The following is a 13614-nucleotide window of genomic DNA, read 5'->3' as shown; positions in this document are numbered from 1 at the left end:
GTCTCACCCACCACCCACCCCTGCCCCACCCTGAGCCCTGTGCCCCCATCCATGCCTCAGCTTAGACTACAGACAGTCCCTCATTTATTTGAGATCCAAGGCCCCAACCCTCAGTGTCCTCCCCAATAAACTGCAGCCAAGCTCCTACTTTCTGGATGTTCGCCCCAGACAAGGGTTGGGGTCAGGTGGGCAGGAGTCACCAAAGTAGGAGGGACTTGGCAGCAAACACAGAACAAGCACTTGGCCATCGCCTCCAACTCCCCAAATCCCTGCTGAAGTCTGGGGTAGGGGAGACCTCTGTCCGGAGCCCCTCAAGTCTCACGGACCCGCCCCAGGAGGCCTGCGTTCTCCTGGCGAAGGGCCCGGTAGTCCTCTTGGATCTTCTCCAGGTTGCTGAGGGTCTTCTTGCCCATCTCCATCTCGATCTAAGGAACATGAATCACATCTCTTCAGCGAGCATGGCCTCTTTCCCAGCTCCTGCTCACCACCCCCTCTGTTACAGGCACTCAGGGTCCTTCCTGGGCTCCTCTTACCCAACCTCCAACAATAGCCTGCTCTGTCCCACTGCCAGGCCTTTGCACATGTTGTCCCTACATCTAAAGTGTTGTTTGGTATGTAGCATGATTACCCACCACATACTCAAGCTGAAGCCTCTGCCAGCGGTGCTGGGAGGCAGACATAATACCATCGGGACAGACGCTGGAACTCAGATGTTGGCACTTGCCTGTTCCAGGTCAAGTGCATGGCTAACAGGTAAGGCAGAGACTCCAGCCGTAAGCTGTGTCTGGTTCAATAGCCTGTCTTGGCACAAACCAGGGAACTGTCCCCTGGCCTGCCTTGGTTTCCCCTCCCACCCCTAGGCCTCACCTGCTCCTCAAGGTCTCGAACCTCCCGCATGATAGTGCCCGTGTCCTCAATGGTTTGGATGAGCTGACTGCAGTTCTGGGGACAGTAGGAAGGAAAAACTTACACTCCAAACTGGCTCCTCCCCAGGCAGCCCCTGAGGCATGCTTCCCCCCTCACCTCATGCAAGGCAGCTAGATACTTGTAGGCCTTCCGAACAGCATCATCCTTCTTGGCATCCTGACCAGACAGAAAGGACCTCAAGTGTATCAGTGGGGTGCCCCTACCTCTACCCCCCTGCACACCACCTCCAGGAACCCGCAAGGCCACCCTCTTCCACCCCCATGACTTCATCCTCTATGGAGCAAAGTCAGACCCCAGCATCAGTGTACCTACAAGTCTCACACAGGGCCCAGGCCCAAGTCAGCCCATGACCAGATGGGCAGGCAGCAGCCCAGCCCCACACCACCCCTCTATCTGGCCCCGTCTGCCTCACACCTTGAACACAAGTTCATCAGTCACCGCAAATGTCCGGTCCAGCTTCCCAGTCAGAGAGTTGATTTCCTTCTGAAGCTCCTTTGTATCAGACAAGATCTGGCAGAGATCAGGGCCATGAGCCTATGTCTGGGGTGAGACAGCTGACCTACTAAGGGCATTCATGTGCATGCACTCACATCCAGACAGGGCCTATGTCACTGTGTGAGGGTTGGCCAGAGTGGACTGTGTGGGACTGTTCTGGGTCACTGTGTGGCCAGATAGCTTTGCCTATCAGAGGGCCTGAGGTCCCTGTGTGGCCATGCTATACATATCTGCCCTTTGGACATGTCTTCCCATATGGCCTTCCCTCTAAGACCACAGCAGCATACCTTAGTGATCTCTTCCTTCTGCTTCCGGATGTTGCCCACAATCTCCAGGATACGCTGGGTATAGGCCAGCCTGGACACATCTCTGGGTAGGGTTTCCAGCTCAGACACCTAAATAGAGACACAGCAGACACTCCCCCAGGACCCATATCCAACGTACTCTGAACCAACCAGAGCCCTGGCATGGGCCTTACCAGCTGTTTATAGACCTCCTCTTTCCTGCGGGCCTCCTCAGCAGCTGCCCGAACACTCTGGTGCAGCTCTTGAATCTCTGCCAGCCGTCGAGAAGATTCCAGCTGCCAGGACCCCATGGGTACAGGGCAGTGAACAAAGCACAGGGATGGTCCCCTAGGAAGATACCAAACCTGCCCTACCCACAGTCCAGGACCCCACCACCTACCTCTCTGCAATCCCGGAGCTTTCGTAGATGGCGGTATTCAGCAAGGAGTGGGACCCGGTGCTTTTCCCACTGGCCCACCAAATGGATGACCCTCTGGGCACTGCTCTCTACCACAAGCTGGGAATGGTGGTAGGAGGGTACATGTCATACAGGCTGGGCCCTTCCACCTCTGACCCTCCTGGTCCAGCCCCGGTACCAGCCCTACCTGCAGCTTGGCAAGGTTGGCAACCCCGTCTGGCAGCAGCTCCACCGCCCGGCTCTTTAGGCGCAGGGCCTGCTCCCTCTCCGATGTGCTAAGTTCACTCTGCCGACACTTGGCCTCCACCTGGTACCCCAGGACTCTCAATATCAATCAGTGGGGGAACTCAATACCCACCACAGGCTCCCAGCCCACACTGAGCCTGGAAAGCCCTGGCCTAACCCAAGTTCCCATAGATGATGACATACCCCTCCAGCCCCTATGGGCTTCTTTTTTTTCCCCCTATGGTCTTCTTGACCCCCTCCTGATATTGACAGAGACCTATAAGCATCAGTGGGCACCCAGAAGCCCCTATGATGTCTCCACTTCCATACTTACCCCCAGAAGCCCTGGTAAACCCCACAAGCTCCTGCCTGTACAGACCCATAATGCCCCACTGATGCCTAGAAATGCCCACAAACCTCCTGAATCTCACAGATACCCACAAGGCCTGACTAATGCCCACAGGCACCTTTCACCCCTATAGGTCCACGAAGCGCTGCAACCATACATCCCCCTGACACCCCCACTGATTCTCCTGAACTCTCAAGAACCCCACATAACCCCCAAAGGCCCTCATGAACCCTTCTGACATCTGCAGACCTCTACAGAGTACCTCTCATCCTTCTCAAGTCCCCCAAAGCCCTCTAGGTCAGACTTGTGACCTGACCCCAGATGGCATCCCCTCTACCACCCCCACCTGTGCGAGGCCGATTCCCAGGGTCTTCATGTTGGCTTCAACCTCTTCAATGTTGCGGTTCACTCCCTCTAGCTGCTCCTGAAGGGCCTCCAGCTCCTGCTCTTGAGCTGCCCATGTGTCCTGAGAAGAACAGGCCAGTCAGGGTGGGAATGTCAGGCCCAGTAGACAGGCAAGGGCCCAGGACACCCCTCACTGCTCCACTCACCTGTTCAGGCCACCGGGAGGTGGCTGGCACATCTGACACCTGGGCTGCCTGGGCCTTGGGCTCCTGGAGGAGGGAGAGGGGAGCATCCTCGCTGTCAAAGAAGGCCTTGCCCCTCATAGCCCAGCCTAAACACCCCCAAAAGTACCCTTCTAGCACCGTACCTATGCCCACTCAACTGCTAATGACTACTGGGCTATGACTATATGAGGATCAAAGAAATCTATGTGGCCTCAGATTAGAATGTTTGCTCATAAAGAAACCTCCCTGATCCTGACAGCTTCTGCTTGCCTGGCCCACCTATGAAGCCCCAACTTTCCATGAGAAGGATGAGTGCCCCTCTGGGTAACCATCCAAGGAAAGATATACCCAGAGGAAATTTCCTGGGGAAGCTTGGAGTTTGCACAATGAACATCCCTCTACCCTTACATGGTTCCCATCCCTCTACTCGTTCTCCATTGAAGTCTCTGAGAAGCCAGTGGACCCCTCTGGATACTAGCCCCTAGTGGGGAGAGGCCACACCTGGTGGGAACATAGGCACCTGTGTGGATAAAGTATGGTGTTTGTACATAAAGCAACCCTCCAAGACAGGCTTGGCCCCATCAACATGCCAAATATCCATGCAGGCCCACCCACCAGACAGAAGGTGAACTTCTCTGAATGTGTGAAGCGAGAGCCCTTAGGAACACCAGTTCTGGTCCCAGCACCCCAGGACTGCATCAGCTCTCCTAGGTCTCGGGCTTGAGGAGAGGGACCCAGCTGGCCCCACATCTGACGCAGATACTCAGCCAGGTGCTTCTGAAGCCTCTGCCTCTGAGCCCGAGTATCCTCCTGAAAACAGAGGGTAAGGTAAAAGGGTCAGGTCTAGAGGCCTCCTCATCACCCCAGACCCTGCCTCCTCCAGGGAGCCACGTGACAAGGTGCTACTGACAAATCACACCCTCCAGCCTCTCCCACCAAGACGGCACTGGACCTGCTCTCTTGGCCCATCAGTTTGGGAGCGCCCCCAGTACAAGGTCACCTCCTCATCATAGCCACATTTCACCTACTCACTCCTCATACTAGAGGAAAATGTGGGAAGGTGAAGCAGTAAGCCTGCAGCCCCCAAATCAGAGAATGACACAGAGGAATATGTGGAGACAGAGCAGACACAGAGTCAGAGGTGCTGAGCAAAGAAGGAGGTGGAGGCAGAGAGTGGGAGTGAGAGAGAGAGATACAAGAACAGGAGCGGTTTGGGGACAACAGAGGAAATCTGATTATGAATGGTGCTAAGAGATCATTGCTAATTTTGTGAAGTGTGAAACAGCCCAGGGGTTACATTAAAAAGTGAATGTCCTTATGAGTTAAGAGACATATGCTTAAGCATTCAGAGTTGAAATGACATGTCTGGGATTTGCTTTAAAGTGAAACTGAAAAAAAGTTGGGGGAGACTAGATGAAGAAAGATTAGTACAACGTTTGTAGTTGAAGGTGGGTGACAGGTACATAGGACTCAGAACATTATGTCTACTTCTGTGTTTGAAATTTTCTGTAAGTTTAAAAAATACAGAAATAAAGATGGAACACATGGCAGTGGGGGTGTGGGGCAAGACAGTAAGACAGTTGCAGAGATGGGCAGAGGGGACAGATACAGGTAGACAGAGTGGCAGAGACACAGCACAGAAATGAGGAGACAGAGGGGTGAGAAACAGGGGCAGCAAAACCACAGAATTAGAAAGTGGCCAGAAGAAATAATGCAGATATCTTGAGACAGAAGAAATAAGCATGACAGACAATGGCAGAGACAGAGAAAGAGTGGCAGCCTCAGGGGTGGAAAGAAGGTAGGAGAAACAGGGAGGATGGAAGGACATCCTGATTGTTCTGGCTGCTAGGAATCTCATGCATGTTTTCTAGTCAAACACACACAGCACTACTGCCACCCGTGTCTTAAAACAGAAAATTGAGATTGTGACGATATTGACTTGTCCAAAGTCCACAGCCTTTCTGACTCCAATGTTCTTGCAGGCTGGGAGCCGAGTAGATGCATGCAGAGGGGAGATGATGAAAGAGAGAGACAAAGTAGGAAAAGGAGAAGGGCAGAGGACCAACGGGAGATAGAATGGGAGCAGAGATGAACAGGGACCTCCACAGCAGGGAGCCAAGCATTGGGCAGCACCTGGGTAGGAAGGCGGGATGTCCTGTGGACCCAGTCCTTGTCACCAGGGTGGTCCTGGCCTGTGTGCTGGCAGAGCTGAATGGCATGGCATTCGAGGAGCGAGGCCACCCTCCCAGCAGGATGAGGTGCCTGGGTTGGGGCTGGTAGTAACAGGGAACTTGCCTGGAACTCTCGGGACTCTGGAAGCAGGAACAGAGTCAGACAGCCCTCCCACCTTACCACGCACCTCTACCTTTCTCCCCAGCACCTCCCCACCGCCCCACACTCACCTCCTCTGGAACTCAACTCAGGCATGAACAGTCTACTGGCATGGAAAGGCTTCTGGGGGGCTGAGCCCTGGTGGGAAAACAGAATCAGAGCCTCTAGGATGAATTGTGATGGAGAGCATTGGTGGGAGGGGGCCAAAAACCTGAGTACCCAGATGAGGACAAGGAAAGCGAGGTAAAAACAAGCAAAGATCAACATGTGTTGGGGGGTCCCACCTGGAGGTGCTGCAGCTTAGGAGGGCGAAGGAGGGGTGGAACCCAGGGCAGGGCCAGCTGGTCCCTAATGTGGCTCCCAATAGCTCGGAGAAGGATAGCTGAGTCACCTATGGGGGGAGAGAAGGGAGTGTCAATCAGGTGACAATGCCACAACTCCAAAAATACAGACTATGGGAAAATAGCCATCTCTCCCTGACCCCCCTCCCAGAGATACATATCTATCTAGCTATCAAACTCACACCCAGTCATTAAATAAACATTTACTGAGTACCTACTATGTGCCAGACACTACTCTAGACTCTCAGGCTATCTCAGTGAACAAAGTGATAAAGATCCTGCTCTCCTGGGGCCAGCAGGCTGGTAGAGGAGATCATGACTAATGTCAAAAGGATGATACAGAGAACCATCAGGTAGTGATAGGAAAGGAGGATAAGGACTGTTGAGAGAAGGATGTCATTTTAAACAAGGCAGTCCATGATAGGCCTCCCTGAGGTGACATGTGACCAGAAACCAAGAGACTATCTCAGGGGATAATAATCAACAAATACAAAGGCCCTGGTGCTGGAGTGCACCTGGCATATGTGAGGGGCATCGAGGAGGCCAGAGGCAGTGGAGTAGGTGAGGGGGAACAGGGCAGGAGGTGAGATAGAGAGGGCTCTCCCAGCACCAACCCACCACCTGGTTCAGCCCAAGTCCCAGTCCCTTCCCCCTGTTCTGCATCCCCTCTCCCAACTCCAATCCTCCCACCTAGGTCTTCTGAGGACACATATCCCCACCTCCTATCTGGCAACCTCTTTACCATTTCTACCTCTCTCAGCCCCTATAACACCCAGGAATGCCACCCTCTCCTTTTTCCCTCACCATGCCCCAGGTACCCCATACCTGCAGGCTGGTCTGCATCCTCAGAGGCATCGGTAGGTAGACGCTCAGCCAAGAAGAGAAGCAGGTCCCGGAGATCAGGCTCACTGGGGTAGAGGAAGTTCTGATAGCCAAGCTCCAAAGGATAGCCCAGGTCCTGGGGGTTGGGGAGGGGGCCCCTATCAACCAGGCAGGCAGGCTCCTCCTGCCCTGGGAGCCCTGGGCCTAGACCCTAAATGCTCCCACTCTCTTACCAACCAGCACCCTCCAAACCTCTCCTTGGCTCCCCAAGGCCTCTAGGCCTCTGCAGGAGGAGCCACAAAGTGATTCTAGTCAATGTTACAGAGAGCAAGAAATAAGATTAAAGGTCTAAACTTTCTAACTATGGCTCAAAATCCAAATACAATAAAAGAGAAAATGGGTATTTCTGAATACATGAAAAGAAATAAAAATTTTAAAGGAAAAATATAATAAGCCAAGTCAAAAGAGTAATAACAAGCTGGGAAAAAATATTTGGAACTCATACCACAGTAAATAAAGTGCTTAAAATTAAACAAGCAAAAAAGATCAACAATGCAACAGAAAAATAGGCAAGAACAAAGTTTACTGAAAAAAAAATGAAAAAATCCCTTAAACATATGGAAATATGTCCAACCTTGCTTAAAAGAGAGACATGAATTGAAGGAACACTGAGACTTCACACAAGTATCAGCAATCCGGGACAATCTGACACTACTCCTGGGGTGCACACTGGGAGGGAGATACTATCACTCAGCAGTGTTCCTGCCCCAAACCTGAATCTACTCATGAGAACACACTCAGAGCAATTCAGACTGTGGGGCATTTCAGGAAACAATCTGCCTGACCACTTCAAAAACTTGTCATCAGAAAAGAAACAAAGAAACAAAAGCAAAGGAGGACTGTTGATATTTAAGATTACAGGTGTAACAATGAAATAAAACATAATCCTTGATTAGACTCTGCGGTTTAAAAAAATAACCATAAAAGATACTTTTGTTACAACTGGGGAAATCTAACCACTACTAGACCTTAGATACTATTAAATTGCATGGATGTGATCATAGTATTTGTGGTTATGATGGAGAATGTTTTTTTGCTTAGGAGAGGCATATTCAGTTTTGGGTATGAAATGTCATGATGCAAGCCACTTTCAAATGGCTCAGCAAGAGTGTGTATGTATATATGTATATGTAGGTGTATATATGTGTGTGTGTATGTTTATAGAGAGAGAAAAGAAAGGAGCAAAATGTTACAATTCAGGAAGCTAGGAGAAGGGTAAAGAGGTATTCACTGTTCTATTTTCATTTTTTTTTTTACACTTGAAAATTTTTTCAAGGTACAAAGCTGGGGAGGGAAAAACTACACTGACATACCATTTCTTACCTACTGAATGGGGAAAAAAATCCAAAAATCTGACAATACACTCAGTGGGAGAGGGTGTGAAGAAACAGATATTCTCTCATACACTGTTGGTGGGAATGCAAAATTAAAATCCCAGTGAGGGTGAACTGGCAAACTCTAACCAAACTACACATGCATTTATCCTTCCATCTAGCAATCCTACTTCTAAGAGTTTACCATGAAGATATGCCTCCAACAATTTAAGAATATATATGCACAAGATTATTCATTACATTATTCTTTGCAAAATGTTAGAAATTCCCTATATGTCCAAGCATAGAAGAATGGTTGAATAAACTGTGGTACATACATACAATGGACTACTATACAGCTATAAAAAGGAAAAATATTAAGATCTCTACTATTTGATATGAAATGATTTCCAGGATATACGCTTACATTAAAAAAATGCTAAGAAACTAGGTATATGCTTTCTTTTGTATAAGAAATAGGGAAATAGAATATATATTCACATTTGCTTATATCTGCATTTTAAAAAAACTAAAAAGATGCACAAGAAACTAATCAAAGTAATTCCCTTATAGCAGACAGGTAGGGGTAATGGGGTGAATGGTTGGGTATGTAAGACATATCAAGGTATCATACTATTTCTGTCACACCATGGCGATCTCTTCTACTGTCTTAGTAGTAGTTAATTACCCTTTATGTAGTTCACAATTTTTTATATTAAGATATCCCTGTTTAAAGTATTGCTGAGGTTTCTGCCTCTAGACTGGACCCTGATTAATAAAATAATCTACCCAAAACAATAAGTACTTTCTAAAAAAGAGATTACAAGCTTTGGAGTAAAAAAAAATATCGCAGTTGAAATCCAGTCTGTGCCACTTACTGGCTATAGGCCTTGGACTGGTTATTTAACACCTAGAAGCTCAGTTTTCTAGCTGTAAAATAGAGCTGATAGTTCTTTCCCTGTGTGGCTGCTTTAGGGGATAGACGGGCCCACCAGGGTTCTGGGTAGGGACTGAAAAATGGGCCCAGAAATAAAGCCTTTTTGTGCCAGAGTTGCTGTTGGTCGGAAGCTGCTGTTGGATTCTGAAATCAGACTTCCTTAATTCATATCTAAGTTTTGCCTCTTACCAACTGTGTGACCTCAGGTAAATCACTTAACCTCTCTGTGCTTCACTTTCCTCATCTGAAAAAAAAAAGGATATCAACAATACCTACCTCAGAAAGTTGTCATGAGAATTAAATGAGTTTAACACCATTTTACTGCAGTGCCTAGCACAAAGTATACACTCAGAAAACATCATTATTATGCACATATGTGTGTACTGGTTCACAACATAAGATATATTTATTTTGGAGGGTCACAGTCAAAAAAGTGTGAAAACCACTGGCTTTTAAGCTACTTTACTTTGAGTCTTTTCCGACACCTGCAATCAAAGAGTTGTGACTGATACAGAAACTCATTCCAGGGCTGGGGTGTGTGAAGTGACAGTCATCAAAAACCGGAGGTGGCTGAGTTGCAGAAAAGTGGTGGCAGGAATAGGGCATAGGAAGAGGCAGACGCCAGAGGGTGGCAGTGCTGAGCCAAGGTGGGCTCCAGGGGGAGCACACAGCTGGATCAAGAGATAACCTTTCTGCTTACTGTGGACACACTGAGTGAGGCTCAGGGACCAGACCATCCTACAAACTGAACTCTTGATCACTGAAAAAGCCATACTCTCAACCCCACACTAAACTTAGTGTAAGCAAAAGTAAGTCAACATCAAGTCCAGTGGGAGTCAGCACTGACAGAAGAGAGGAACAGACAACTGGGGAAGCCGGACTCCCCAGAGTTTCCTTAACATCTCCCACTACGCACTCTCCTTGCCAAACAGAGGACATAACTTCCCCCATTATCAAGTGCCATCCTTCAGAATACAGCCCTGGGCCAGGGGACAGACTGTCTGCCTCATAATGCTACCAAGACCCCCAGCCAGAAGAACTTGAGAACTCCTGAGAGATAAGTGAGCCTGAGAACTAAGGGATGGGCAGAGCTCTGAGGCTTACTGCTAAGAGACAGACACTGCACAAGTAAGGTCCAAATTCAAGAAACCTGACCATGCTGTCTCCTAGATCTATGTGGAAGCATTCACTGTAGTTCCTCTATTGGCCCTCTACCACCATATACTAGGTATACCTCACATTCATTCTGTAGCCACAGGTTGTGGGAATGCAAGCAGCCAAACCAGGCCTACCGGATAAGTAATGCCACTTACACAAAGCTTATTATAATCCAGCTTCTCATATAGTAACACATTTTTAATCCTTATAGCAGCTCTGTGACGTAGATATAATTCTTACACCCATTATACACATAAGGAAATTTAGGCCAAAAGAAATTGAGAGACTGGCCTAAAGTCACCAAGCTAGTGAACCAGGAGAAATGACCTTACTGGGAGCCCTTGGATTAGTAATGGGACACAGATCTGTACTGAAAAGGTGTGTACATCAGAAGGCACATTATCCAGATGGAGACAGTTTTGGAATTATTCTCATGAGAGGCAGGATGTGTGTGGCTGCCACAGGGCAAAGTGCAGTGTTAGTGCAGATCCACTATCTTCAGTTAACAACCACATCTTCCTTTGGGTAATTGTCCCTCCCCGTACTCCATGTGATCCCAAGCAGCCAATCATAGTACCCTACGAATGACCAGGTGATCAGGCTGGGCCAATCAGAATACACAGTGGTTAATTTAGGAATGACCCAGAGAACCAAGCAGGGCCTTTTCTGAAACTGGGAAATGGATACTATAGGGGAAAATTATTGGTGCTAAACTGAAAATGCAGGAGCCAAGGGCAGCCCAGGCACAAACTGGATCAACTCTTTTAATGCTCATAACAACCTGAATTTTATCGCTTCAGTTTCACAGATAAGGAAATTAAGGTCCACAAGGGTTAGGGTCCCAGTTAGCAAGTGGTGCTGTGAGAATGTGAACTAGTCAGGCAGTTTGACCAGAGAGCCAGCAGCCTTCATGCTAAGCCACAAAGGGAGGTGGCAGAGAGGAAAGGCAAGAGTTTCAGAGGAGCTTGGTGACTTTGTGAAGGAGGAAGGAAGAGGCTGTGTGCACTGGGAGGAAGGCACTCACCATGCAGGCCTGAGCCAGGCTCATGGCCAGGCGGAAACGAGAAGACATGGCCAGAGGCAGCAGGGGGCTGAGGCCAGAGCCCACAGCAGGGTTGATCACACGCAGGCAGCAGACAACAGCTTCTACAACCAGCTCAGTGGTAAAGGCTCGCAGGGTCTGCACTTCTGGAGGAACTGCCCTGAAGAAAAAAGGGGACAAGCTCAGTGTGGGGAGCAGTCAGAAAACAGGGATCAGGCTGGGCTGGGCTGCCTTCTGAAAGCCCTAGTACTGAAGTGGGAATGAGGAGAATGTCCACAGTTCAGACAGGTCCTGGGTGCTGATAAATGTTATTTCCACTCAGAAAACTAAGAACTGAGGATGTCTTCAGGTCCTAAGAACTTGGTGTAGGAGAACAGCCAATGGAAGGGAACTGAGTTGAGAAAATCTCAAATTTCCCTATGCCTAAAGGCTCCAAATTTCTGGGGTCTGGGAAGGGCAAAGGGCCTATTGTGACATGATCTCTGATATTCTGTGTCCCCAGATATCATGTTCCCTTAATGTCAGGGGCCCCTAGATATTGAGCTGCTTGGGTTTTGAGACTATATGTTAGGAGGTTGGGGTTTTCAGAATTTCCAAATGTCAGAATCCCTGAATTCAATATCTCTATATTAGGTGTATGTTAAGACCACCTAGTTTCTAGCAATCCAGAAATCAGGCTCCCTACATGTTGGTATCCTGGGTTTTTAGGGCCCTCGAATGCAGGAGTCCCGTGTGTCTGGGTCACCCAGCATTGAGTCCACCAGCTTTTAGGGTCCTGGGGTTTTAAAATCTCCAGGTGTTGAGAAACTGGGTTTGAACGTTCCCAAATATCCAGTCCCACGATTTTTTTTTGGAGTCCCTGAGTGCTAGGGTCCTGGGGTTTTAAGTTCCCTGGTTCTCAGGATACAGGTGTCTTAAAATCTCCAGGTATCAGGGTCCCAGTGTAGTGAACTCAAGATCCACAGATTTCAGAGTCACGGGTCTTGAAGTTCCAAGGTTTTAACATCTCAAGGTGTCTGGATCCTTGACTTTAGGGTTTACCAAATGTCGAGTTTGGGAGGCCCCTAAATGTCAGTGTGTGTGTGTGTGTACGCGCGCGCGCGTGTGTGTAAGGGGAATGGGGGTTTAGGATCCTGCAAGTTGGATCCCTGGATGTCAAGGTCCAGAGTTTTAAGGTTCCCGGGTGACTGGGTCCGGAGTTTTGGAGTCCCGGATATGGGCATTCCGGGGTGGGCGGGGGCTGTGTCCTTACGTGCCGGCCTGGCGCAGGGAATGGATGAGAATTCGGTCTGCCTCCTCCATGGTGAAGCTATGTCCGGGGCTGGGGCTGGGTCCGGGGCCGGGTCCAAGCAAGCGAACAAGGGAGGCACAGCAGTTGAAACCCAGCTCCGCGCCCCCGTCCAAGGAGTGTCACGGGCTGCCACCGGAGAGCCGGGAAGTGTAGTTTCGACAGCGAGTGCAGTGCGTCCTGGTGCGGATGTGAGCGCAGGCGTGGATTAGCAATGACTGCTAGGAGTTGTAGTTCTTCCGCCTACATTCCAGTGGGCACTTCCAAGCGTGCAACGAAATAATCTTGTGTATGTGCGCGCGCATGTGTGTTTTGTGTGTGTGTGTGTGTGTGTGTGTGTGTGTGTGTGTGTGTTGGGAGAGCGGGACAGAGAGTGACTTCTTGACTCATTCATATAAGGCGGCATTCATCTTCTAGATTGTAGAAGTGCACAGACAAAGGGGCTTTAGCACAAAGGGTCTAGGGTTGAGTCTCAGCTCTTTTGCTCAAGTGTTTAGCTCAGCTTGCTAGATGTGCAATAGTGGGTAAGTTAAATAACTTCCCTGTTTTAGTTTCTTCATCTGTAAAATGGGGCTACAGTAGTCTCCCCACCCTCGTGCATGGTTTCACTTTCTGCTGTTCCAGTTTCCTGAGATTAACAGCCATCAGAAAATATTAAGTGGAAAATTCCAGAAATAAATAATTCATAAGTTTTAAATTGCACGCCATTCTGAGTAGCATGGTGAACTCTTGGGCCACCCATCTCTGTCCCCCTCCCCTTCCCCTTAGCCGCCCACGTGAATCACCCCTTTATATGCTACTTGCCCATTAGTTACTTAGTAGCCTTCTCGTTTTCAGAAACATTGTCGCAGCTTCGTACTGCTTGTGTTCAGGTAACCCTTATTTTATTTAATGATGGCCCCAAAGTGCAAGAGTAGCGATGCTAGGAATTAGTATATGCCAAAAAGAAGGCATAAAGTGTTTGCTTTAAGTGAAAAGGTATGTATGCATAGGAAAAAAAAATAGTCTATCTAGGGTTCAGTACAATCTGTTCTTTCAGTCATACACTGAGGGTG

General features: G+C 48.9%; 1 protein-coding gene across 2 annotated transcripts in view; it reads right to left on the bottom strand.

The window, feature by feature from the left end:
• Positions 1–61: 61 nt before the first annotated feature.
• CCDC22 (coiled-coil domain containing 22) overlaps positions 62–13614 on the bottom strand; it is a 17769-nt gene continuing 4216 nt past the window's right edge. Inside the window, exons 1-17 of one of the 2 annotated variants that reach the window (XM_045860680.1) lie at positions 12524–12739; positions 11254–11431; positions 6765–6897; positions 5883–5989; positions 5670–5736; positions 5401–5579; positions 3883–4077; positions 3250–3312; positions 3045–3164; positions 2312–2431; positions 2107–2223; positions 1901–2002; positions 1710–1817; positions 1342–1437; positions 1024–1083; positions 868–942; positions 62–425 (exon numbers count right to left, since the gene is read on the bottom strand). In XM_045860680.1, the coding sequence (XP_045716636.1) occupies positions 312–425; positions 868–942; positions 1024–1083; positions 1342–1437; positions 1710–1817; positions 1901–2002; positions 2107–2223; positions 2312–2431; positions 3045–3164; positions 3250–3312; positions 3883–4077; positions 5401–5579; positions 5670–5736; positions 5883–5989; positions 6765–6897; positions 11254–11431; positions 12524–12573 (1884 nt within the window). In that variant the 5' untranslated portion in view covers positions 12574–12739 and the 3' untranslated portion in view covers positions 62–311. Of the gene's footprint in view, positions 426–867; positions 943–1023; positions 1084–1341; positions 1438–1709; positions 1818–1900; positions 2003–2106; positions 2224–2311; positions 2432–3044; positions 3165–3249; positions 3313–3882; positions 4078–5400; positions 5580–5669; positions 5737–5882; positions 5990–6764; positions 6898–11253; positions 11432–12523; positions 12740–13614 lie in introns of those variants that run through there. The other variant, XM_045860681.1, reaches the window with a different exon arrangement.

The sequence above is a fragment of the Phyllostomus hastatus genome, unplaced genomic scaffold (assembly GCF_019186645.2).
Source record: "Phyllostomus hastatus isolate PE091 unplaced genomic scaffold, TTU_PhHast_1.1 phas_scaffold_200, whole genome shotgun sequence".
Lineage (NCBI taxonomy): Eukaryota > Metazoa > Chordata > Mammalia > Chiroptera > Phyllostomidae > Phyllostomus > Phyllostomus hastatus.
The sequence above is the reverse complement of the archived record's forward strand: the minus strand, read 5'-3'. Positions and strand labels throughout refer to the sequence as shown.